Source organism: Podarcis raffonei, chromosome 4 (genome assembly GCF_027172205.1).
Source record: "Podarcis raffonei isolate rPodRaf1 chromosome 4, rPodRaf1.pri, whole genome shotgun sequence".
NCBI classification, from domain to species: Eukaryota; Metazoa; Chordata; class Lepidosauria; order Squamata; family Lacertidae; genus Podarcis; species Podarcis raffonei.
This window is the reverse complement of record NC_070605.1, coordinates 27828505-27855102: the sequence shown is the minus strand read 5'-3', so window position 1 is coordinate 27855102 and position 26598 is coordinate 27828505. Positions and strand designations below refer to the sequence as shown.

Below are 26598 nucleotides of genomic sequence, written 5' to 3'. Positions count from 1 at the left end.
ACACATGTATCTACATTTTCCAGTATTTTTCTTGCCAACTCCCTTGGCTGGCTGAGTGACCTCTGGGCATCCTGTGGGGTACAGCTCACAGTGCCACACCTAATTTATTGTAACCTGTCATCAGCACATCATGAAAATGAGATAAATCCATGTTAAATCCTAAATGTTCAGAATATAATGATTCTGGAAATATAAAGGTCTCCTGGGTAAGCTGCCTTCCTGTTATGATTCCATTATTTCCTTGGCTTTATATGATGGTGGCACCTCCTAGTTGCTGCACTGCTTTTCACTGAATTAATGGAACAACTGAATCGTGTCAGTGTCAGTAGTCAGGAAGATCACTGAAAAATAATTATTAAAAACGGATAAGAACTAAAACTATTCTTTCCCCCAACAGACTGCTAGCATGTTGATTGTGGCTGAATCCAGATCATCCGGAATCTACAGTTGCATAGCTTCCAATAAAGTGGGAAGTGACGAAAGAAATATTAGCTATTTTGTAACAGGTGAGATACAATTAATGTGATATTAAATCATACAGCTATTGATCGACTACATTTTGACCCATTTCTGTTTGGAGGGGATAACTATAGTGAATGAAAACAACAAAAATTATAGGGTGCTATCCTTATTCTGGAATTATTACTGGCTGGGAATTTTCTGTTCATTACCAGCCTCCACCTGTGACTTGTGAGGTATTTTCTTCTTCCCCTTAAGGTATTATTACAAAATACCTTCAACATTCTACCTACATCATTCACATGGCTAGTTCACTTGTAGCTCTGTCATGTATGTTCTCTACACAGCAAGTGTAGAGCCTCCCAAGTGTGGGCCTCCGAAGTGAGCATTGGTCTCACATGCCCTGCAAGAAACCAAATGCATGCTGGACTCTATCCATGAACATACTGATGTGGATCTATTATGGGCTGAACTAAGAAATTACTTTGTAGCATGAGAAAAGCATTTGGGTGAATCCATTCTAACAAGTTGTTATAACAAGCTTACCCTTTTCTCCTTGCAGTCAACTGCTCTTGCTGAGGGAGAAAAAACCCCACAAAAAACCCCACCTTTAAACTAATGCCAGTACAAAATGCTGATGGCTGTGAACAAAAGGCCAGGATGCTAAAAAGGATTTCCTTTCACTATATTCAAAATAGATACTTCAGGGCTAGACTGATTGCTAGAAGTTGTTAGCTTTTCAACAGCTTTCAAGTTTGTTCTCATTTGAAGACTGGCTTCATCAGAGAATGGCAGGAAGGGGACAGGAACATATCTGGGGCAAAAAAAAAAAGAAAAAGCCTTCTAGGGCCTGTAAAATGGACCAGATGAATATGTCCTGGGACATGTGTACATTCTGACCACAGGGTAGAAGCACTAGATTCAATATAAGCCTGATCCTTCCCCTATTTTTTGTGGTTGTTTTGCTGGCACACAGCAGGGCCATGGGTGTGTTTGCAATTACTGAGGGTGAGACAGGAACAGCAAAGCCTTATCTCCTGGCTGACCAGTGTCACTAAAGGCATTTTATTTTGAGATTCCTGATGGTGCTTGGCAAAGATAAACAAAATCTTCCATCAGGAAACCTGGGAGCTATTTCCACAGGAAGTTTCAAATCACTACAGTAAATAAAACTCTTTTACATCATTCCAGCCACTCGCTATCCCGCTTTTCTCAGGCTTTAACAAATTCTATGAGGTGGTTATAAATCAGGAGTCTTTTAAAGAAGAAACTTAGTGTAATGTCTTCTTCCAAAATCAGTTTGTTTCTTTTTTCTCAAAATAGCCTGTATACAAAATTATCTCTTTAAACTGGACAGTATTTTTAACATTATGATAGTTACTTTATCAACTGTCCTGTGATCTCTGGATGAAGGGTGATACAAATGTAATAAATAATTATAATAAATAAAGTGCACATTGTGTCAGGATTAGACATAGATATGTCACTTAGCTTTTGCTTGACCTTTGTGTGCAATAACTTGGTTTGTTCATTAGCTAAGTAACATTATATATATGGGAAAGGGAACCTGTAACCCAACAAATGTTGTTGGACTCCAGTTCCCATCAGCCCCAACCAGCATGGCTAATGGCCAGGGATGATGGGAGTTGTTGTCCAGCATATCTGGAGGCCCAGAGGTTCCCCATCCCTGTGCAGGAAGATGTAGCTTTCACATTAGGCTATATATTATGTAGCTCAGAATTTAGCTCAGTGCAATTGCTACTTATACTAAGATCCTTATAATAATTTAAACATAGCAAATGTAAACTAGAATCCATTTCAAATGCTCACCTAATCAAATGCAGGCATAAATACTGATCAGGCAACTGAAAGGGGTAATCTAAAGTTATACAGAGGCTATAAAGGAAATTTTATGCGTATATGATTAGATGCCAGTTTTTATTATAAAAGAGAAATCTGAAAATGAGTTTGAACTCTCTATAAATCCTCACAGTCACGAGGCCCTCACTCCTTTGAGAAGCTCAAAAACATGGTCCTCTTTCATTGTTTCCTTGGTAGGAAGAGCAAGAGTTTGTGTGGGAGAAGGTGGACTGTGCCCTATGAATAAAAAGTACGTTTTGTTTTTTGACAGATGTGCCAAATGGATTCCATATTAACTTAAAGAAAGCACCAATTGAAGGAGAAACCTTGGTGTTGTCCTGTTTAGCCAACAAATTTCTGTACAAAGACATTGCCTGGTTATTACCAAGGACAGTTAACAACCAAACAAGAATAAAAAAGGCAGCCACTAAGGAGTATTCCATTGGTCTCACTCTCAGCATCAAGAACGTTTCGCTTGAACATTCAGGCACATACACCTGCCGAGCAAGGAACATATACACAGGAGAAGAAGTGCTTCAAGAGAAAGACGTTACAGTCAGAGGTGAGCACTGTAACAAAAAGGCTGTTTTCTCACGGATCCGCAAATTTAAGAGCACAAGGAATGATTGTACAACACAACACAACATAAACCATTAAAGGACTCACTAAAAAGTGAAAGTTCTCTCATATAATCTCGATTGATTACTGCTGTACACTTCCAAAAAATGGGAGGTTTGGACATAGGAGGAGTAGCCATGCAAAAATGAACCAAAAAGAGAGAGAAAGTAAACAACAAACCCCCAAACCTGGGCTTGCATTTGGCTCAGGAAGATATGTTCTGCTTTGACAAAGATATGGAAGTTGGGATTTGGAAGACTTCCCCATCCCCTGCACTGAATTTTGTGTGTTATGTTGTATTGTTCTTTGCAGTCTCCCACCAAGTGCTAATGAAAAACTTTGGACTACCTTCTCCTCGGCTTTGATATTCGACCTCCTCCTAAGTGTCAAAGCTGCATAAACTGAAAACACTTTTTTTAAAAAATAGAAAAACTGCTGGCTTGGGTCAACATTGGACATTTTATAACTTAACTTTAAAGTGCAGAATAAGCACGGCTCAGTTCGAGAGATTGACTGGACTACAGTATTTTTTACTTTAATCTGCTCTTTGTGGATTTATAAATATTGCCTGCTGAGCAAGTTCTTATGCTTATTTATTTGAAATCATTTTTCTACACTAAATATATTAATCTTTTTTTAAAAAGAAAACCAACAATTCTCAGGGAAGGCTCTGAGGATGCAGAATAAGAAATAAAAATGTTGAAATAAGGCACAGCCCTCTTGTATTGTTTGCATGAATTAGACTATTTAAACCCACTAGAGTTGGACCCTCTTTCTTTGAACAAATAAACTGTGGTAGCTTTCCCAGTGCCCTCCCTTTGGTTCCCTTTCAAATAAATCACAGTGCTACTGTTAAAGGTGTGTTGACATCAGTGGGAAAACTCTTTCCTGATTCATTATGGTATAGTTGTTGTAGCTATCTTTATAAAGGAGAATCACCACATTTACCCCTATTGATGAGATTCCAGTCATCACAGAAAAATGTTTAATGTATTTGTCCAAATCTAAATTTAAAATTAAGGCTTTTATGAGATATATATTATTTATACACATGCACACACCATTGCTTTTCATATGCAAATGATAATAGGATTTAACATGGGGATTTAAAAATGACTAAACTACTGATGAAGAATTAAAAGTAATTTTTGTTACTTTTAAGCATTCCTTGTCTTTCTATTTTGTGATTTTATTTCAAGGTGTTTCTGTGTATTATAAAATCTGTATAAGAAAGAAGTTACTATTTTTAATAGATCTGATAATTTTATTTTTTTACAATGCATATCTATTATATTTGGAGGGGCGTTCATTTATGATTAATTATTATATAGAATTCTTTTAGCCAAGCATGTGGGGATCACAATAGCGACAGCAAAAATGGGAACAAAAGTGGCTTTGCTATTAAAACAGAGGGTGACAACATGACAATTTCTGGTGCCTGAGAACTCACCCACCCATTTCCTCCTTCAAGGTAGCAGGACCGTGTCCCCCAGCCAAGCTTGTCGTTCACGTGGGAATTGCTTTTGTCAAGTGTGAACTGGTAAACAATAGCATTTCCCCATCATGCCAGTTATGTGGAGCCTAAAATGATTTGAAAACAATTAGCTACCTGGAAGTTGTCAGGGTAAAGAAAAGAATTATTGTTCGTATCTTGAAATTTCACCTATAGCCTTTTTGTATACAGTAGATCTTTTTTCAATATTACCATGATAGCTTCCAGAAACAATATGCATTCTGGCAAAGCAACTTTCTGCTGCTGTTTTTAATACGGTTACAAAGCCAATCCAATTATTGGTAACTGCATTCCAGTGACAGCAAGTGTATTTTACTGTGCATTCTTGGAGGAAAACAGGAAGAGAGAGCCTCATCTCTATAGAAGTTATATGTCAGAAAATATTTTATGGCAAGAAGTAGGCTGCAATGACAGGACTTTATGAATTTGTAGTAGCCTGAAAACTATAGTTTAGGAGTTTGAAGAAGCAAAAGAAGCTGCTGACCGTTGGATTCAATCCACCAAGCACTGATTGTGGGCCAGCTCCACAGGATGAATTGGAATAGCAAGCATATAAGCCTGATTTACAGTCTAATGGAAAGGTTAGAGCACAATACTCACCTGTGGAAATAAAGGTTTATAGCAAATCCTAAGGAAAGGAAGGTATCCTGGCAATTCCATAACTTGGAGTTGGCCAAAGCTTCAACAACCATGTGCTGGAATAGTTTGAATGATTGTTATTGCATCACCACCCATGTTGGAATGTATGAAAGAACCTCAATAATCATGTGTAAGAAAAGGGGCTTAGAGGAGTCCCTTTTTGCATTGTAACTGATGCATAGATACCACTGCTAATACTGATTACTGCAGTTGCACTGGAAAGGGATGGATTTTGTTCTTTGTTGGATGATTTATAATTCCCATATATGATGTGGAGAATAATTTTAGATTACATTTGTATTTCTTTAAGTGCATATTAAAAGTTCAGATGTGTATTTGCTGACTTATCGGTCATTCAACTGATAATATAAGTTGCCTCATAAAGAGATTCAATTGTTAAATGAAATGAGCTGTGCAAAAAGGAGCCAAGATATGTTTAATGTTTTCTTTGTTGGTCATATTTATGTGAGGGGTTTTTTCTGTCTCAGGGTTAATTTACTTCTTGCTACTGAAGGCCTAGGTCCACCAATTTGACGGTAGCAGAGGAATTTCTACTCCCTCTGCAATTCCATTCATGTTTCTGTAGTTAAAGGATACAGTCCACCATGAACTTCTCCTGTACTGAAATTTATACAGAAGTTCCCTGTCAATTGTATGCAAAATTGGCTAAATGGTTGCAAGTGAAATAAAAAAGAGGTTTCTACCCTAAGGTCAAATGAAAAGAATCTAAGCTAGTTAGAAGTGCTTGTGAAAATCCCAATCTGTTACATTCATAAAACACAGAAGTAGGAGTAAGGGAAAGAATTATTTCTTGCCTTAATCAAGCATTTCCAAATCAGCTAATTATGGCTATAGCCTAATAGAAAGTATGTGAAAAGTGATGCAACCTTATCTTTAAGCAAGAAAGCGTTTTTCAATATTGAAAACATGTGTATGGCTATAAACAAATTAAAATTAATCAGAAATAACATACAGACTTTGTGACATCTGTTTTTTATGGTTTCACTGTCTCAAGTGTCTTGGTTCTGCTGTTTTCTGTAGAAACCCATGGAACACAAAACTTACATACCGTATGTGGTTAGATTCATTCATCTTTTTCTCTTGGCAAACACATTTTCAAGTATCATGCCTTTATAGATAGTACTTTGGCAGAAACAGAAATTAAATAAATGGGCAACAGAATATAAACTTCCACAATCCATTACAAAAAAAGAAAATAATGAGAAAACATGGGAGGGTGTCTTGATCATTTGTGAAGAAGTGCTCCGTAACTACACTTCATACTAGTTTCCTGGTTATGCTGCACCAAGCAGTTTATAATCTAGCTGGACACAGGATCAGTACTACAATATTTGGCAGAAATTATGTTCAGTTACTGGGATTATTTTTAGAAATGATTTTTTATGTTATATTTTTAACAGGCTGTATATAAAAGGACAGAAGGAAGCTTACAAAAATGGTTATTCTTTCAAATAATTGGTCTGTCATAATTAATGATAGAAAGCCTCATCAGATCTTTGTAGGAGTCCAGCTTTCCTACAAAGAGAGGAAAAGCCATTGTGTAGCCAAGTGAGCACAGTTCTGACCTTGATCACATCACACAGGAGCATATTATTGCCAAAATGAAAATAATCTTACCAACATCTTATACTACCAATAAGCATTCTTTATTATCACAGTGAACATTGTCTAAAAGATTTCTGGTAGGGACACCCGAAAAATGAACTAAAGGAACTTAGAGGAGAGAGAACTCCAGGATACTATAGGATTTTTCAGGATCACATGTGCAGTGAGTTATCTTCATGAGATCTGTAGTTAAATCAATTAACAGGAACAGGACATTTGAGTGGAAATGGGTTGTGTCACAATTGGCACAAGAAATATCAATCATAGAGAAATATATTTGCTAGATGGCTGTTCAAAACTGCTTAGGAAGAAAGAAAACCACAAAGGATGAGAGGAGTGGCTGGAAGATGGAAAGCTAATTAATTAGATTAGTCTCTTTTTCATACTTATATTTTATGAGGTTGCTACCTTAAAACATCTCACATGGTGACTGACTGGGTAATCTGCATGTGGAGAACAAAACCATATTATGCAGAGATAACACTGAAAACAATTTGATTCTATACTTGGTTCATGTGTGGAATTAAGGCACTTGAATTATATGTCTAAATGTGCTGGGCAGCCTATTATTAAAACATATTTAGTAACCAAATGTTACTAAAAGGGATGAAAAATGGTAAAGCTACTCTGAGAGGTTCACAAGCTGCAGAATTTCCAAAGTTCAATAAACAACCTCTCCAGTCCACTGAAGACTTCAGATTGACCTGTTGCCATGTTATAATGTTCACTTGTTCTTTTGTTGGCTATTTGATGTTGAACTAAGCAAAGCCCTCTCACCCCATGCCTGCTTGTACTGTTTAGTTTTCAAGTGATGGCTGTCATTATTATAATTATATTATATTATATTATATTATATTATATTATATTATTATTATATTATAGCTTATGCAATTTATTTAAATGTTGCCCTCCACAAGACTTCTGGGAACTGTAGTTTTGTTAAGGGTACTTGGAATTATAACTCTGAGAGTGTAAACTACAGTTGTCAGGGTTCTATGGAAGAAGTAATGTGCTTTAAACATGCTTTAAATGTATAGTGTGTATGCAGTCTAAATAATAATAATCCAAACCACATTCACAATACAGACAGGCAGTACTCTATTGTGCTTTGGGTTGATGATGCTAGCAAATATTTCCAGAATTGTAAAACATTTCAAACTGGAAAGAAAAGCCTGCATTCTTCTTTGTAGAGAACTTGCCTCAAATTTTTAAATAAAAGCACCAACCAGCTTGGCTGATTTGTATTGTGCTGCCTCTTGTTAGTAGTGATTGATTATGGAGTGATACTGTGTACAGTACCAAGGTCGATTCAGGATATTATTTTCCATGTACCCAGAGAAACAACATGGACAAATTCAACAGGCACCACTTGATCTATTTTGAAACTCTCATTCTCTTGAGCTACTACAGCAACTGCTTAGATGTACACTGTGCACACACATATATATATCAAACAGAAATAAGTATCAAACAGCTGAAAAAGCTATAGCTTGTATAGGGCAAGCATTTTTTATTTTTATTTTAGCTTTTTTAAAGGAGGAGGTCACTGCTATAGAAACATGCTAACTGATGTGTCAATGTGTTTTGTAGCTCAGGAAGCACCGTACCTGCTGCGGAACCTCACTGATCAGGTTGTCAACAGCAGTCACTCTGTTAGTCTGGAGTGCCTTGTTCATGGTGTGCCAGAACCTCAGATATCCTGGTTCAAAAACAACGCACAGCTACAGCAAGAGCCAGGTGAGTGCAGTACTCGCCATAATTTATTTCTAGATGACACAGTAACATGGGGCCTGCTTTGCAATTCACATCTCTAGGCTTATCTACTCTTAGAACTAGATGGCCGTTGCTCCTCACAGCAACTTAAGTGCCTTTGCGAGTGATAACCACTGGTTAGACAGATGCTGCACTTATTCCTGTTTGGACCACTGGTAGTTCATTTCAACAACAGAGTCAGCCAAAATATTTTGTAGAATATGTAGAATATCCAAATTTCACTCTCATACAGGCCCAAGCTAAAAGTACAATAGACTGAGTACAGACCATTTGATGCTCCCTGATTGCATCCAAAATAAGCCATCTGAATCATCTGCTTCCCTCTTCCTCCTGGCAGATCCAGCTTTGATCAGTGCAGTGACAATAGCACCAAGCCAGCCATCGCTGTTCCAAACGCCATGCTATACATCTTGTTTGTTTTTATATGGCAGATTTTTTTTCAGTCCCACCCTTCAAAGAACATTTTCCAGGGTGGCTTGCAGAGAACAAGTTATGAGCAACTTCCTCATGCACTTCCTCTGTTGGCACCCTGCAATCACTGGAAGACCTGCCATCTGGAAGTGCCTTAAATGTACTTCAAGAATGCTTAGATCTAATGTGTTCTTGGCAGGCAAGTGTCCAAAGACCCTCCCAATAAAAGAAACCTGACCGCCAGCATTTAAAAGAAACTCGACTGCCTCCATAAGTCTGACAGTTATCCTCAAGCATACTGCTTGAGGGGGACCACATCACCTCCCCTGCCTATAACACTGTGCCAGAGTTTGGAGACCGATCTACTCACTAGAAAGTATAATTTGACATTGAAAAATGTGGAGTATTGCTAGATTGAAGGCTCACCCTCCCCAGCCAGAAAATCCCTCCTCATGGAGAACTAGTAGCTCAGTGACAAGCATTATAGCCTGTATTTTCCCTCAGATGCAAGTTTTCTATGAGCGGGGGGGGGGCTGGGGTTTTGTTTTTTTTTACTGAGGGGGGGTGGGGAAATCCCCACTTAACACTGAAATGTACAGTCCAAAGATTTCTGGGCATGACCAAAGACTGCATCCCTGTCATTTATTTTATTTAAAATATTTCTAGACTGCCTGTCATCCAATAAATATAAGAATTATTATTTTTATAGTTCAAATACAGTAAGACAGCAACCATCAAAAAAGGGGGATAGAGGTTTCTAAACAGATGGACAACTACCAGGGACACAGATTTCCTGCATTGGCAGAGGGTTGAATTAGATAACCGTTGAGGTTCCAGCTCTATGATACCATATTCACTTCTCAAGCTTAGAATACTTTATCAGCAGCATTTCAAACTATTATGTCAACAATATATCGTTATTATTTGTAGACTATCAGCAATGTGCATTGGGCTTTATATTGGTTTATTTATGGAAACAAACAGTAAGAGCAACATGTATTATGGAGAGTGTGTTTGCTACTGCTTTGTAAAACATCCTCATACTATAAATGACAGCCATGTCTGTCTTGCAATTACATTATTATTATGGCCTACGCTGAGGAAAGAGGAGAAAGCAGCAACATCTGGAAGAGTATTCTCATAGCATATTTCCTCCATGATGACCAGTGCCACACACCCCCACACCTATTTTTAGCTATTTAATAGCGTAAGCAGCTCCTTAAGGTCAGTCTCCTCATACAAGAACATTTACAATTGTACCATTCTCCCACCCCATTTTCCCAGGCAGTGAGAAGCTCCGGGGGGAGCCACTACAAGGTCAGTTTCCTGGTGGGGGAAAGAGTTCAGTGTCTTGCGCATGTGTGTAAAATCTATTTATTTACTAAATTCGTTGGGCAGGAAAGGGACAGCCTCAGATGCACCCATACAGAGAGTGTGCTGATCGCAAAGTTTGCAGCTTGCTCAAAGGAAACAACATAGGCTGAGATTCCAGTTGCAAAATCTCAGGGCTCTTCTAGACCAACTTTTCCCAACTGGGGGGGTGTATGGCCTCCTGGGGGCCCCCATGATATTCAAAGGGGGCCACTGGTGAAAATTGTGTAAATGGGGGGCCACAGCACAAGACTAGGGCACCACAGAGGGAAGTGAAAAGTGAATTAAAAAATCCCGATAGGCTGGCTATTGGCTTGGCCAATCAAAAGAGGGTTAGGGGGTGGCCGACCAGGGCCTAGCGCTCCACATGTGTTTTCTTGGAGCAGTCCTGGTTTGTTTCCGGCAGGAGAGGGCGATCGCTGAGGCTCCCATTTTGACCAGTAGAGCCCGAGATCCAGAACCCCCAACTTAGGTAAGTGCAGTGGCAGGGTGATAGTGGGTAGAGCTGTGAGAGCTGGAGCTGCTTGTTGTTGCTGCTAAGGCTGCTGCCAATGCTGGGCCCAGCCTGGGCCTGACTCTGCAAAGCGTGGGGTGCAATCCATCCCAGCGCCTAGTGGAGTGGGGCCGTTTGGTGCTGCTGAGCGGCTCAGAGCCCCTTTGCAGCATCACGCAGTGTCAACCCAGCTCCACAAGGCACAGGGTGCAATCTAGACCGAGGTTTCTCAACATTTTCCCAACCGTGGCCCCCTTCCAACCTTGCTTCCTTCCTGTGGCCCCACTGTCTTACTAGTAGAAAGGTCATCTTTCTAGTCCAACCCCTGCAACGTAGGTAACTCAGCTAAAGCATCCATGACAGATGGCCATCCAATCTCTGCTGAGAAACCTCCAAGGAAGGAGAGTCCACAACCTCCTGAGGAAGATCCATCTTCCATGTATTATATAAAGTAAACAACATTTATTTTACCCCAGTTATCTGACACAGAGGGGGAAACCTACAGATACAGTCCAAAAGGTACACAGGGAGTTCTGTATATATGGGAGAATATTACAAAGCAAGTGGTCCTCACTAACCTGGTGCAGACTGGAAGCACCCTCAGACTTCTGTCTCCTTTGTTAACTACCTTCCATTTTTCTTCAGCCTCCCCCCATCCCCGCCTCAAAGCAGGTGAGTGTATCACCAGTCACCACCCACCAGAAGCTTTCAAGCCATTGACTTCCAAGTTATTACTGCCCATGAAATAAACCTCTTTCATTTCTAAGTATAGAAAAAGGCTAGAAAGCAGGTAATATCACAAGAGAATACTTAGAATATGCTTTCTTTTTGGGTTGCTTCCTACAGAAGATGATTCTGTTACCCAGACAACCCTTCCTCTTTGTGCACTATTATAATTCATTTCAAATACTCCTCACTCCACAGGTATAATGTTAGGGCCAGGAAGCCAGAGTCTACTGATTGAAAGAGTGCAAGAGGATGATGCTGGACACTACCAATGTGTTGCTACCAACCTAAAAGGAACAGTGGAGAGTTCAGCTTACATCACCATACAAGGTAAAGCATTGCATGTGTCTTATTTGATTTGTTTTTCCTCTCTGATCTTCTCAGAAGTCCCCATTGCTTTTCATGGAGGAGAACTTGCTCTTCCTGGAGGAACAGGTAAAGTGGCTTGTTGACTGTCTGCACTATTTTTCAAACAAAGCCTTAACTAAAGGAAATGCACTAGGTCACAAAGGAAGCCAAAGGGAAATGCTAGATCAGAATGTGTTTATACTGACCTGAAAATAAGCTTTGCTGCAACCCAACAAACGTAGGGTCAGGGTAGAAGGAGGGTGAGTATATTTAGCCTCCTTCAAGACGTCGATCTGTTTCATTTCCTGTTCCAGTCTGCTAGAGGCCAGGATGAGATATATTTGTCATTTTTGTGTCTTTGATTTCAGTGTAGACTGAGCTGTCTGATCCAGCTTAAGATTTGCCCAATTGATGGTACATTTAAGAGTTATTTTTTTGTTTGTATTGTTTGTATTGTTTGTTATTTTTTTGTTTGTATTGTTTTATTGGTTTTGTTTGTTTGTTTAAGGTGTTATATTGTTCTTAGGGGGAGGGGTCAGGGCTGCCGGGGAGTGGGCCCCAGCCCACAAAATGGCTGGGGCATGTTCCACAGGGGGGGATGCACTGGGGCAACCGATCTCAGTGATCACGGGTAGGAGGAGGAGTTACGCTAAGACTAGACCACGTCATTACAGAGGGGGCAGGTTTAGTCGTTGTCTGAGGACTATTCCTGCCTCCGGGTCTGGTCCTGACCGGATGGATACTAGAATCAGCAAGGGATACCCACATGACCTGAAGGTGCTGCTGTGCAATGCCAGGTCAATGATTCATAAGACCACTGCCATCCATGACTTGATCATGGATGGAGGACTTGACCTGGCATGTGTAACAGAGACTTGGTTGGATGAAGCAGATGGGCCTGTCCTTGCTGCTGCTTGTCCACCAGGTTTCTCTTACGCACAGCAACCCAGGTCATGTGGGCGGGGAGGGGGGGTTGCAGTGATTTTTAGGAAGTCATTAGTTTGCACCAGGCGTCCTATTGGGAAGACCCAGTTTTCCGAGTGCATGTTCTGGAAGTTGGGCAATAGGGGCAGTACAGGATTCCTTTTGGTGTACCGACCTCCCCGCTGCACCAAGGATTCCCTGCCCGAGCTGCTTCAGGTCGTGGCGGATGTTCTCCTGGAGACACCTAGCTTGGTCGTCCTAGGGGATTTTAACATCCATGCCGACACGACCTTACAAGGGGCCGCTCGGGACTTCGTGGAAAAGCATGGCCTCCATGGGGCTGTCCCTGAATAAGTCTGGCCCAACCCATAGCCGCGGACATGCCTTGGACCTGGTGTTTACCTCTATGGATGTTGGTGATCTGACACTAAGTAAAAGCGAAACGAAAGAAGTGCCATGGTCAGATCACTTCCTGGTGCAACTGGACTTCTCTGCGACCCATCCCCTCTGCAGGGAGGTGGGACCAATTCGGATGGTCCGCCCCCGCCACTTAATGGATCCAAATGGTTTCCAGAGAGTGGTAGGGGATGCTTTATCCCATGTTGATGGCCTTTCAGCTGATTCCCTGGTGGCCCGCTGGAATGCGGAGTTAACCAGGGCTATTGACTGTTTGGCTCCGAAGCGCCCTCTCCGATTGCATGGAGCCCGGACAGCCCCGTGGTTTTCCACGGATCTGAGGGCAATGAAACAATCGTTGAGACGGCTAGAGCGCCGGTGGCGGATAACTCATTCCGAATCTGACCGGACACAGGTTAGAGCTCAACGTCGAGCCTACCAAGTGGCGATAGCGACGGCGAAGAAGAATTTCTTCACCGCCTCTATTGCATCTGCAGAAAACAGCAGCAGGAGACTTTTTCAGGTGGTTCACAATTTAGCGGAACCACCTGCAACATCGGGGCCCAGTATGGGCCACATGTTCTCCTGCAATGATTTTGCAAAGTTTTTTGCAGATAAAATCGCTCAGATTCGGGAAGAAGTAGACTCCACCGTGGGAGCAGGGCCGGGGCGGGAGAGTGCTAGAGTTCTGTCTAGTCAAGTTGAGTGGGATCAATTCCAATCTGTTACCTCCGAGGATGTGGACAGGCTGCTTGGACGAGTGAGACCAACCACCTGTCTCCTGGATCCTTGCCCATCCTGGCTTATAAAAGCTAGCCGGGAAGGACTGGGCGATGGGCTTCGTGGGGTGGTGAATGCTTCCCTCCGTGAAGGAGCCTTCCCAGACCCGCTGAAAGAGGCGGTTATTAAACCGCTTCTTAAAAAACCATCTTTAGATGCGGCCACGATGGCCAACTATCGCCCAGTCTCAAATCTTCCATTCTTGGGCAAGGTGATTGAGCGAGCGGTTGCCGAACAACTCCAGGCACGCCTGGAAGAAGCGGACCATTTGGATCCCTTCCAGTCGGGATTCAGGCCTCATCATGGGACTGAAACTGCCTTGGTCGCACTGGTTGATGATCTCCGGCGGGCTAGAGACAAAGGTGAGAGCTGTTTCCTAGTTCTGCTGGATCTCTCAGCGGCGTTTGATACCATCGACCATAACATCCTTCTGGACCGTCTTGAGGGGCTGGGAGCTGGGGGCACTGTCATACAGTGGTTCCGCTCCTTCCTCCTGGGCCGTGTTCAGAAAGTGGTGGTGGTGGATGAGTGTTCAGACCCCTGGGCTCTCACTTGTGGGGTGCCTCAGGGTTCTGTCCTCTCCCCCATGCTTTTCAACATTTACATGCAGCCGCTGGGAGAGATCATCAGGAGGTTTGGGCTGGGTGTTCATCAGTATGTGGATGATACCCAGCTCTACCTCTCTTTTAAATCAGAACCAGTGAGGGCGGTGAAGGTCCTGTGTGAGTGTCTGGAGGCGGTTGGAGGATGGATGGCGGCTAACAGATTGAGGTTGAATCCTGACAAGACAGAAGTACTGTTTTTGGGGGACAGGAGGCGGGCAGGTGTGGAGGATTCCCTGGTCCTGAATGGGGTAACTGTGCCCCTGAAGGACCAGGTGCGCAGCCTGGGAGTCATTTTGGACTCACAGCTGTCCATGGAGGCACAGGTCAAATCTGTGTCCAGGGCAGCTGTTTACCAGCTCCATCTGGTACGTAGGCTGAGACCCTATCTGCCTGCGGACTGTCTCGCCAGAGTGGTGCATGCTCTGGTTATCTCCCGCTTGGATTACTGCAATGCGCTCTACGTGGGGCTACCTTTGAAGGTGACTCGGAAACTACAACTAATCCAGAATGCAGCAGCTAGACTGGTGACTGGGGGCGGCCGCCGAGACCATATAACACCGGTCTTGAAAGACCTACATTGGCTCCCAGTACGTTTCCGAGCACAATTCAAAGTGTTGGTGCTGACCTTTAAAGCCCTAAACGGCCTCGGTCCAGTATACCTGAGGGAGCGTCTCCACCCCCATCATTCTGCCCGGACGCTGAGGTCTAGCGCCGAGGGCTTTCTGGCGGTTCCCTCATTGCGAGAAGCAAAGCTACAGGGAACCAGGCAGAGGGCCTTCTCGGTAGTGGCGCCCGCCCTGTGGAATGCCCTTCCAGCAGATGTCAAAGAGATAAACAACTACCTGACATTCAGAAGACATCTTAAGGCAGCCCTGTTCAGGGAAGTTTTTAACGTGTAATATTTTACTGTATTTTTGGTTTTTATGGAAGCCGCCCAGAGTGGCTGGGGAGGCCCAGCCAGATGGGCGGGGTATAAATAATAAATTATTATTATTATTATTATTATTATTGTCTTAATGGTATTTAACTCTTTTTTTAAAAAATCCTGCTGAGTTTTCATCTTCAATAACATATTGTGTCAGTAAATCTCACAGTCTAACTGTGTGTTCCAGTTACAGTGAGATCTCTCTCTTCCTCAAAAGATTTGGGCTACACTATTGAGCAACAGTGGCTAAAGAACCCAGATAGTCCCTCGGATTTCCACCAAGGTTCTAACTCAGGCATAGGGAACCGGTGTTGCTTCCCCTCCGAGGTTTATCAGTCTTATCAGTCCCAGGCAGGATGGCCTTATCAGGGATTATGGGAGTTGCACACTAACAAAATTGGAGTGAGTGGACAAAACAGGTTTCTCATCCCTGTTTTAAGGATGCAGTTTACATGATGCTCATTGATGAAAGGTAGATGCTCCCTGTCTAGAAGGTACTTCCAGCAAAATTAAAGATCTACAATATTAACCATGCTATTTTATGGGAAACAATTCATAAATGGATTAAATTAATAAAACAAAACAAATGTGTAATGTGCCTTTCATAGCATCATAGAATTGTTGAGTTGGGGTCCCTTCCAACTCTACAATTCTAGGATTCTATGGAAGGTACATTACACATTTTAGGAAACATGAGGCCATTGCTGAAAATGACCATTCTATGTATAATTTTACCGTTCTAAAACACATAGTAAAACTTACCTTATTTCCTGACCACATCCCATTTTCTGTTTCCATGCCCCTGCCAACAGCAACCCGTGGTGTAGGAATAGAGAAATGCAAAGGTGGTGGTGTCAGGAGAACACAGGGGACGTTTTACTATGTGTTACAGCAGATGCAAAGGGGAGGGGTTGGTGGCAGCCCTGTAAAGTGATGGGCAAAGGCCCCTCAACTCAATTTGGCATCAGTTTGAGCCCCTGATAAGAGCTCTGCCCTAGGAACACCCCAATTTCTTTTCTATTAATGTTTTTAATTGAATGTTATCAGGTTATATCAGCACAACCCTATCAACAAAAAGTCAAACTAAAGAACAAAAAAAGACTGGAAGAGGGTGGAGGGGATGGTTCAGCATGGGTATGGCCAGGGGGGGGGCAGGAAGGAGCAGCTGCCCCCCCAAAATCGATAAAAATACATAGCCAACTGAGGTTCTTTCCCCCTAACAAAAGGTAATCATCAACGTTTCAAGTCTACACTTCATTGGGAATGGCAGAGTAGTGTACAACAAAGTACAATGTATTTGACTGTGAGGCCAGTGCATGCACAATTCACACAGGAGTAATGCCAGTAGTTTCAGGGAAATTACATCAGTGGGTTGTCCCTACGTTTGACAGATTTGAAAAACAGTTTGTGATTCAAGCAGGAAGGAAACTGTCTGCCCTCCTTATTTCCTTTAAAAATTATTTAGTCTCTCTGCTGATAGAACTAGGTGCTATTTTTGTATCAAGAAGAGATGAATGAAGAGTAGGACTCAGTTGAACTTTTTATAACCTCACTTACCTGGAAATAGGCCTTGTTGAATTCAATGGCACTTACATTTGAGTAGAAGATTGCACTGTGAACACCCTTGTCTAGCAATTATCTTAGGAGGTGGTATAATTGCTGTTACACATGTTAATATATTTTGTAAATTTATTAACCATTTTCGCATTAAAGTAAGTTTTCAAATAAATTTGAACGAAGGATTTAAAAAACATACACGATAAAACCACAAAAATATTACAATTATACAACTGAACAGTAGCAAAATGGTTCATTTAGCAGCCACACAAAGGTCTTGTGTGTAGCAATATTTTAATCCAGAAGTGTAAAGGAAGCAAGACATTGCTCAATGGATCTTTAGAGACAGGGAATTCCATTTGTCTTCCTGGAAAAATGTTACAAGTGGGGTGCCTCAGGGTTCTGTCCTGGGCTCACTGTTGTTCAACACCCTTATAAACTTTCTCAAAAGTAAGTCATGCCAGACCAATCTGATTTCTTTTTTCGATGGAATTACAAACTTGGTGGATCAGGGAAATGCTGTGGACATAGTGTATCTTGATTTCAGCAAGGCTTTTGACAAAGTCCCCAATTATAGTCTCACAAGGAAGCTGGTAAAATGTGGGCTGAATGAGGTAACTGGTTCTATACTTGGGCAGAAAGAACTAGCTGCACAAATATAAGATGGAGGACACCCAGTAGTACATGTGAAACGGATCTAAGGCTCTTTGTAGACCACAAGCTTAACATGAGTCAACAGTGTGATGCAGCAACAAAAAGCTAATACTATTCTCGACTGTATCAACAGGAGTATAGTGTCCCAGTCAAATGAAGTAATAGTACCACACTATTCTTCCTTGGTCAGATTCCACCTGGAGTACTGTGTCCAGCTCTGGACACCACAGCTTAGGAAGGATATTGACAAGCTGGAACATATGCAGGAGGGGGCGATCAGGATGATAACAGGCCTGGCAACTAAGCCTTATGAGGAACGGTTGTGGGAATTGGGTATGTTTAGCCTGGAAAAGAGGAGACTGAGAGGAGATATGAAGGCCATCTTCAACTATCTCAAGGGTTGTCAAATGGAAGATGGAGCAAGCTTGTTTTCTTCTGCTCCACAGGATAGGGCCTGAACCAATGGGTTCAAATTACAAGAAAGGAGATTGCAACTAAACCTTAGGAAGAACTTTCTGATGGTAAGAGGTGTTAGAGAGTGGAACAGACTCCCATGAGAGTCTCTCCTTCCTTGGAGATTTTTAAGCAGAGGTTGGATGGCCACCTGTCATGTATGCTTTAGTTGAGATTCCTGAATTCCAGGGTGTTGGACTAGATCACCCTTGGAATCCCTTCCAACTCTACAATTCTATGATTCTATTATTCTTACTTGCCTAGAGGTTGGAGATATATGTGTACATGTGTAGAAGCCTCTGACTTTTATGTGGGTGGAATGTAGCTCACTGTACAAAGGTAAGAGTCTCATCCGTGCAACCCAAGTATCCTTAGGCAGCCCAATTGATTTTATTAATTGGCACCTTGTTATGCAAATTGACATGAACATTTCAAAATGGATTGTGAAACTTACTGCAGAGGAAGCTCAGGAAACTGAAAGAACAACATTATGAGATGGAAACTGTAGCAAACTGGTAGGTGTTCAATATGATTCTTCATCTTCATTTCATTTCTATAACACTTTACCTTTTTAAGAAAAAATAATCGCAAAGTGGCTTACAACCTACATTAAAGCATCAAATAAAACAATTCAGAATACACACATAATTTACAGGAAACTAAAATATTATGTTAAAGATTTCAAAAGAAAACATTACAGAAGGTCAACTACAGAATGCACATTTAACACAGCAAAGTTTTTAAAAAACTTAAACATTTCAAAAGAAAACATTATTAAAGGAAGTCCAATATAAAATGCACAAAAAACAGCATAAGTAGCAGACATTATTATTTTTTACCATAAGCATAGAAGACATCAAGTCAGGGCCAGATCAAGTAGTACCTCCCAGCTGCAATCTTGATCTCAGGAAAGCTGAATGAACAGTCATGTTAATATCAGATTACATCCCAAGTCTAGTCCAAATCTGGTTTAAAGCTAAAGAATGATAAGAAGGGTGAGAGGGCAAGGGCCTTGGAAGTTGCCCATCAAGGCTTTGCACCTGGATAGCAGACCGAACAGGCACACAGGTCATCTATAGTGAGGGGTATTGTATTTCTATTTAAATTATAGTATATTGTTTCCACATTTACATAGACTTACAGAACGTTATGCAAATTTGTATCTCTCTCCCTTGGTGATGCTTTTTGTGATGTGCTAGCAGCCTCCCTATTAGATGCTTGTGATTTATATGGAACAATAGGCTGGCTCAGAAAAAGGCTGTTTACATGGCTGGGAATTAATGTCGGCTGCTACCTCCCTTAATAAACACTCAGGAATTATTATTTTCCTGCTCTTTATGAGAGGAAAATGGGATTTAATTTAAATATCTGGCAACAAATAAGGCTCAAGTTATTACTTTGCCGAGATCCTGTCTTGGAGATGTAGCGACTAAAAGCTGAAAGATATCCAGAATGTGAGCAGTGGTTTGAAGGCTCACTTAAAAACAAGCATCACGGACCTTCAGGCTAGCCAAGGACCCCACAAGGAAGACATTAATCATCCCTCTTTCCTCTGCCAAGACTGATGCTGAGCTGGGATGCCTGAGCAGCAAGAAGAGAACCTGGGAAATCATGTTCCAAACTAGTTCTGCCAGCCATTTCTTCTTTGCTGCATGCTCTTATTAAGTCCTAAACTGGAATGACATTTGAAGAGAAACTTGGAGTAAGAGGCATGGAAGGAGTTTTTACAGAAGTATTTTTAGGACACAAGCTGAAACTTGTGTTTTGCTTGTAAGAACTGAAGCTGTATTTTGTTTCAGAAATATTTATGGTGATTGCAGGAAATGCATGGAGGGAATATTTTGATGCTAATATTCCGGTGCAGCGTGCTCATTGGCTTCTAATATTTTTCAGATTTAGGCTCCTTTGGTTGTTTGAGCTGATCCATTACCCTTCACCATATTTCCTTCATATATTGATCCGTATGTTTTCCTGAGACGTTTTCAGGCTTTAACCTCGCAGAACCACATAGGAAAGGGCTGCTGTTGTTTTTGAGATGGGCGGATCTCACCCACACTTCCGCTTGTCCTGTGCCTAGAAAGCATGGGTCCAAGCAGTTTTCTGCCCCCAAGCCACCAGGGATGATTCCATTATCTTACCAAAACCCTCAAATCATCTGAGTGTCGGCCGTGCAAGTGCAGTAAACTGATAATATATCAAGGTCAAACCAAAAGACATAGCAGTGCAGATTGAGAGAAAAATGAACTGATTTTAAAGAAATTCAGAGAAAAGAAGGTAGTTAAAAATCTGTCTTAAAAGCATAAAAACAAAAAAGGTAAGATTTATTGATGTGATGGACTGGCTAGACACAGAGGAATGGTGGGAGGCACAAGTGGGGGAACCCTAATGGAAGAAGACTCAGAGCCCAGAGATTGGTGGTGGGAAAATGATGAGTGGTCAGAAGGAGAAGAGGGAGGATACTCAGAGGAGGAAGTGTTGGAAGCTGAAGTGTGAGCATGAAGAGTCTGTGGCAGAGAGAAGTCCAGAATAAGAATCAGAAGTGGAGGCAGGAGAGAAGGGAGGCTAAGAGGCAGAGATGAGTCAGACTGGTGAAGAAGCCAGGATGTCTCCCCATCCTGCTATGAGAAGCTCTTCTCTCCCCAATCTCCCAGGACCAGGAGAAGTATGAAGTGGGAGAAGCAAAGACAGGCACACTGCTGTAGCCTCTGATTGCTTGGGAAGGACCCAGCAGAGGAGGAGACTAAGACAGCTATGGGAAGACGGGGACCCTCAGTCTCCACAAGTGCCTCAGAGGCGGGAGACCTACCAAGAGCAGTTGCTGTGCTCATTAGGCCTGGCACTCCTGAGCAGACCTTGTTTCTTCTGATAAATAGTTAACTTCACTTACTTTGTGTGATTTGTTGCTGGCTGGCTCCATGACACTTACTCAAATGTATTTCTACTCTGCTTGACTGATAATAAGATACCTGGTAGGAATCTCATGAGAGTCTTTCTCTTTTAAGTTACTTCAAAGGATTTAAATGGTGGGCTCAGACGGGAGTGGAAGATGGCTGAAATCCATTGCTCCTAAGCACATTAGTCCAAGAACAAAGAAGCAGGAAGAAAACAGGAAACATGGTCAGCCAGTTCTAAATGGGAGTGGGAGCTCTCTTGAATTTCCGGGGTCCTGCCTTTAACAGAGCAAAGCAGTCTGGTAGGAAGAAGGGATGGCCAAACCCTACTGAGTATTGGACTGATCCGTATCTAACAAGCTAGACAATGCCAGGCTTTATAGCAGCCAATCAGAAAATCTGACCTCTCTAAGCCTCATGCAAAGGAAGGAAAATTTGGGACTAAGCTCTCTCAAGTGTTGAATGATTAATTAGTCTGAGGACAGATATAGTGATGCTTCACACCCTATGGGGCAGCCTGACAGGAATTAGGAAATTCCTTTCAAGTGTTTACGGGCCACTCAGGCTGTCAAGCAGCTACATCTTGGGAGGAAGTGGGAGGGAAGTACAGTGGTGCCCCGCAAGACGAATGCCTCGCAAGACGGAAAACCCGCTAGATGAAAGGGTTTTCCGTTTTGGAGGTGCTTTGAAAAATGAATTTCCTATGGGCTTGCTTCGCAAGACGAAAATGTCTTGCGAGTTCCTGCGGGGTCCCCCCCCCCTTTTTCCCAAGCCGCTAAACCGCTTATCAGCTGATCTGCTAAGCCGCTAAGCTGCTTAACAGCTGATCGCTAAGCCGCTTATCAGCTGATCCGCTAAGCCGCTTAACAGCTGATCCGCTAAGCCGCTTATCAGCTGATCGGCTAATCCGCTAAGCCGCTAATAGCGCTAATCCGCTAAGCCGCTAATGGGCTTGCTTCGCAAGACGAAAAAACCGCAAGACGAAGAGACTCGCGGAACGGATTCTTTTCGTCTTGCGAGGCACCACTGTAAGGAGGCTTCTGTTGTGGTGTAATGACAGTCACTGATTCCATATTGGAGTCTGTACCGTAAGCCTTGCAGCAAAAAGAAAAGGGGAACATTTTTCCTTTTCAAAAATGGAAACTGGTATGGTTATGCTGTTACAGCCTTAGAAATCTGGCCAGCTTAAGCCACCCTTGCCCCAGGAAGTGCAGTGAAATGGTTTTGCAAATGGACCTTGAGCATTGGTTGGGAGTGGATATGATAATCAGAATGGATCTTGAGTGATATTAAGATATAATGTAATCAATTGCTGATTAGATATACCCAGACAAGTGAGAGGCACATACTTGTAAATGACTGGCTAGCACAGAGGTCTGTGATTACATCTCCATTTGATGATTAATATTCATTGTTTTAATAACAATGAGATGCATAGCTAGAACAGGTGATAGGCACTTACTTTTCTGTGTTTGCTCTGAGCCTTTCAAAAGGGAGAGAATGGTTTGTAAAAGAAAGGAATTATCAGAGTCTGGGAACCAGTCCTGGGAGTTTTTTCCCCTGGGCATCTACAATCCCTCAACTATTCCTTTGGTATATCCAAGGTATATCCTGTGGATGATCTACAATGTAAAAGAGTTTTCAAGTTTGTTTTGATGCCATGTGAATGACTGCATACAAGACTTAGTATCTGTGCATGTAGTTGTCTTAGAAGACAAACAACACTTTATATTTGGTAACTGTTTTTAAAATTTTCAATAAATTTGTAAAACAAACAAACTATGGCTGTGTATGCTATATCTTTAAAACACACCCTAACAAAACACACACACACTCACCCAAAATCTTGGGAACTGTAGTTTGTTATGGGTGCTGGGAATGGTAGCTCTGATGGGGTAAGCTACAGTTCCCAGGATTCTTTGGGGGTGCTTTGAATGTGCTTTATAGTTATAGCGTATATGCAGGCAATGTTAAGAGAAAGCTAAGCGAAAAAAACTATGTGATCAGCTCCTGTGCTTGGATCTTTTAAATGTTATCCCAGCGACACAGGATTTGCTCACAGAATAGAGGCCTTGACATGGCTCAGGTCACATTTCAAAGGCCCCATGTTGTTATAATACCCAATGAAAATTGGTTGTGTGTATGGTTCAATAAGTCTTCCCAGACTATCACTCTCCCACATACAACTAGTGCAGCAAAATCCACTGTGCTGTTTCCCTGTTTCAGATAAATGTCATGATAGGAGTTAGTAACAACTGTGGTATATCGGAGTATTACATTTTAATTGTGATTTTATTTTTTTCAGGAATTTCAGAGAGCTCAAACCTGGAGCTGATAACACTGACATGCACTTGTGTGGCAGCAACACTCTTCTGGCTTCTGTTAACACTCTTCATCCGTAAGCTTAAAAAGGTGAGGCCAAAGGCACTGGCACTGAAGCCTCTTCTGGTTTTCCAAATGAGATATGCCTTTTTGTGTTATGTTCCCCCCCCCCAAAAAAAACAGCTATTTTGGGACTGGCACCCCCAGCACTCTCTCAAAATTCTAAATGTGCCCGTTGCTCTCAGAAGGTTGCCAACCCCTGTCTTAAGATGCAACAATACCCTTAACTGTTTCTGTGGTCACACAACTGCTCTCCTTTCTGTTTTTGAAAGACGTGGATTTCTGCCAGTTGTCGTAGTGGATTTCTGCCAGTTGTCATACTTCATCACAGGTAGAAATCCAGACTGACATGGCATTCCACTGGAAACAGCCACCTTACAGTGGATGGACCTGACAGTGTCCCTTTATCCAAAGCCTGGCTTATGGGGGTGAAATAATTTCAAAACTAATAAATAATTTCAATGTTATAAATATGTTACTTCAAATTGTGCTTCATTTTTACTGAAAGTAAGATAAATCTTCAATGCTTATTTGTGTTGGCTTGAGGGAGATTCTTAGCTAGATAACAGCTTATATGCACTAATTTTAGCTGCTTTGAAAGACAATTCAAGTCGTCCCATTAACACAGGAAAAAAAACTGTTCCCTTTGTCCCTGAATCATAGATAGGCAGGCTGACCCTGTGCACATGTAAAAGGTAAAGGTAAAGGTACCCCTGCCCGTACGGGCCAGTCTTGCCAGACTCTAGGGTTGTGCGCCCATCTCACTTAAGAGGCCAAGGGCCAGCGCTGTCCGGAGACACTTCCGGGTCACGTGGCCAGCGTGACAAAGCTGCATCTGGCGAGCCAGCGCAGCACACGGAAACGCCGTTTACCTTCCCGTCAGTAAGCGGCCCCTATTTATCTACTTGCACCCGGGGGTGCTTTCGAACTGCAAGGTTGGCAGGCGCTGGGACCGAGCAATGGGAGCACGCCCCGCCATGGGGATTCGAACCACCGACCTTTCGATCGGCAAGCCCTAGGCGCTGAGGCTTTTACCCACAGCGCCACCCGCGTCCCATCCACATGTACTCAGAAGTACATGTACTCAGAAGTAAATCTCTCCAAGTTTGAGAAGGCTTGTTCCCATGTATGTATGCATCGGATTGCAGCCTTAATCCTTCTAACAGCCTAATGAGTCTAAATTACTTGCTAGGCATCACTATGTGGAAATAATATTGCGTAGGCAAGAGCCTACAGGGAAATATGAATTCTTGAACATTTGAAAAATGTGTACACAAAATGTTACTGGTGAATACTTTGCAGATTACATCTCAGTCTTGCACAACTTTCAAACCGCATTTGGTGACTTTTTTTAAGCAACAAGCATTGACAGCTGAACTCATCTGTTGCATATGCCAGTATTTTCTTTTGTACAGTTGTCTGCCAAAGCTATTTTTAGAGGTTGTAGTTAGTCATTTTTCTGAAAATACACTCAACTGAAAGTACAGACTGGAATCTCTATCACATGGCAATTATTTGAGGAGGTCTTCATATGGATTTAATTGACGAAATCAAGCATGCAATACAGTATATATATGAGAGAAGGTGGTGGAAATATCACCAGAATGAAAAAAATACATGGCAATGTTAAAATGAAGCATCTTTAACAGATTGTACATTGGAGCATGAAATGTGTATCCATATGGCAAGAGGTGCAGCAGTCATATCCAATTAACCAATCACCTTCCTGACCAAAGCCAGGAGAACTTACTCAGGATGGCTGTGCATTTTGTAGTGACTTGGGGATCTTTAACATTATTTTCCAGCCTTATTCTTCTGAAATAAAGACAGATTATTTATCGATCATAATGGATCCTGAAGAAGTCCCCTTAGATGAACAATGTGAACGACTTCCTTATGAGGCCAGCAAATGGGAGTTCGCCCGGGAAAGGCTCAAACTGGGTAATCATGTGCTTCTTTCTCTACTATTGCATGCGATTCTGGGTTGGTAATAACAAAATGTGGGTTTCAACCAGCCTTCCCCAACCTAGTGCCCTCCAGATGTTGCTCGACTGCAGCTCATGGAGGATAAGGCTATTTTTGGCTACTAACCATGATGTCTATGTTTTCTCTCCACTGCCAGAGGCAAGACATCTTTGATCACCAGTTGCTGAGAACTGCAGGTGTGCAGAGTTCTGTTGCACTCAAGTCCTGCTTGTGGGCTTTCCATAGCATCTGTTTGGCAACTCTGAGAACAGGATGTTGGATGGGCCATTGGCATGATCTAGCAGGCTCTTCTTATATCCTTGCATTAACTCCCATTAATCCTGACCACTGCTCATGCTGTAGGGCACCAAGGTGGGGAAGATGGATTTAAGCAGCAGGTTAACACTGCAGATTAATGCTGCAAAGCAGCTTTTATTTATCAACTATTTTTTTTTCTGTTAATGGGTACTGTTTTTATTTCGGAAAACAAGATTATGCCCCTTAATTGTTACTGTTGCCCTCTGGTTCTGAAATGGAATTGCTTTAAAAATAACTCTCAGTTCAATTGTTGCTATCTGGCCTTTGCAGAAGCATTTAGAATCCAGATGTAGGGATCACAGCATCTGCACATTTCATCCCTTTGAGGGGGCAGAACTAAACTGAGCGTCACTGTTTCATAACCGATTTGTAGGTTAACTATTTTCCTCCAAGGGATGCATTCACAAGTGTTGAAGAATTGTTGTGTAACAGGAATTACTATCAGTTTCCTCCTGGGTATCAGACACCCATGGACTAAAAATCCTGGAAGCAGTTAGACAAACCTGTGCCCTGGCCTCCAAATGTAAAAGGGAATCAGTCCAGACAGTGATGTCACTATGACATCAAGTGACTGGCAGGTGGGTGGTCCTGCCCACCTGTCATATTTGGTGCCCCAGGTGAATCCCCGTGACGGGGTGAGCTCCTGTTGCTTGGTCCCAGCTCCTGCCCATCTAGCAGTTCGAAAGCATGTCAAGTGCAAGTAGATAAATAGGTACCGCTCTGGCGGGAAGGTAAACGGCGTTTCCGTGCGCTGCTCTGGTTTGCCAGAAGCGGCTTAGTCATGCTGGCCACATGACCTGGAAGCTGTACACCGGCTCCCTCAGCCAATAAAGCAAGATGAGTGCCGCAACCCCAGAGTCAGCCACAACTGGACCTAATGGTCAGGGGTCCCTTTACCTTTTTATAAGGAA

The 26598-nt window shown here is 42.3% G+C and overlaps 1 protein-coding gene across 3 annotated transcripts in view; it reads left to right on the top strand.

The window, feature by feature from the left end:
- The window catches only part of FLT1 (fms related receptor tyrosine kinase 1), a 139794-nt gene that overhangs the window by 83017 nt on the left and 30179 nt on the right, over nt 1-26598 (top strand). For all 3 annotated transcript variants that reach the window (XM_053385957.1, XM_053385958.1, XM_053385956.1), the window contains 6 exons: nt 398-506; nt 2591-2881; nt 8306-8452; nt 11688-11819; nt 23328-23434; nt 25210-25345. In XM_053385957.1, coding sequence (XP_053241932.1) covers nt 398-506; nt 2591-2881; nt 8306-8452; nt 11688-11819; nt 23328-23434; nt 25210-25345 — 922 coding nt within the window. The remainder of the gene's footprint in view (nt 1-397; nt 507-2590; nt 2882-8305; nt 8453-11687; nt 11820-23327; nt 23435-25209; nt 25346-26598) is intronic.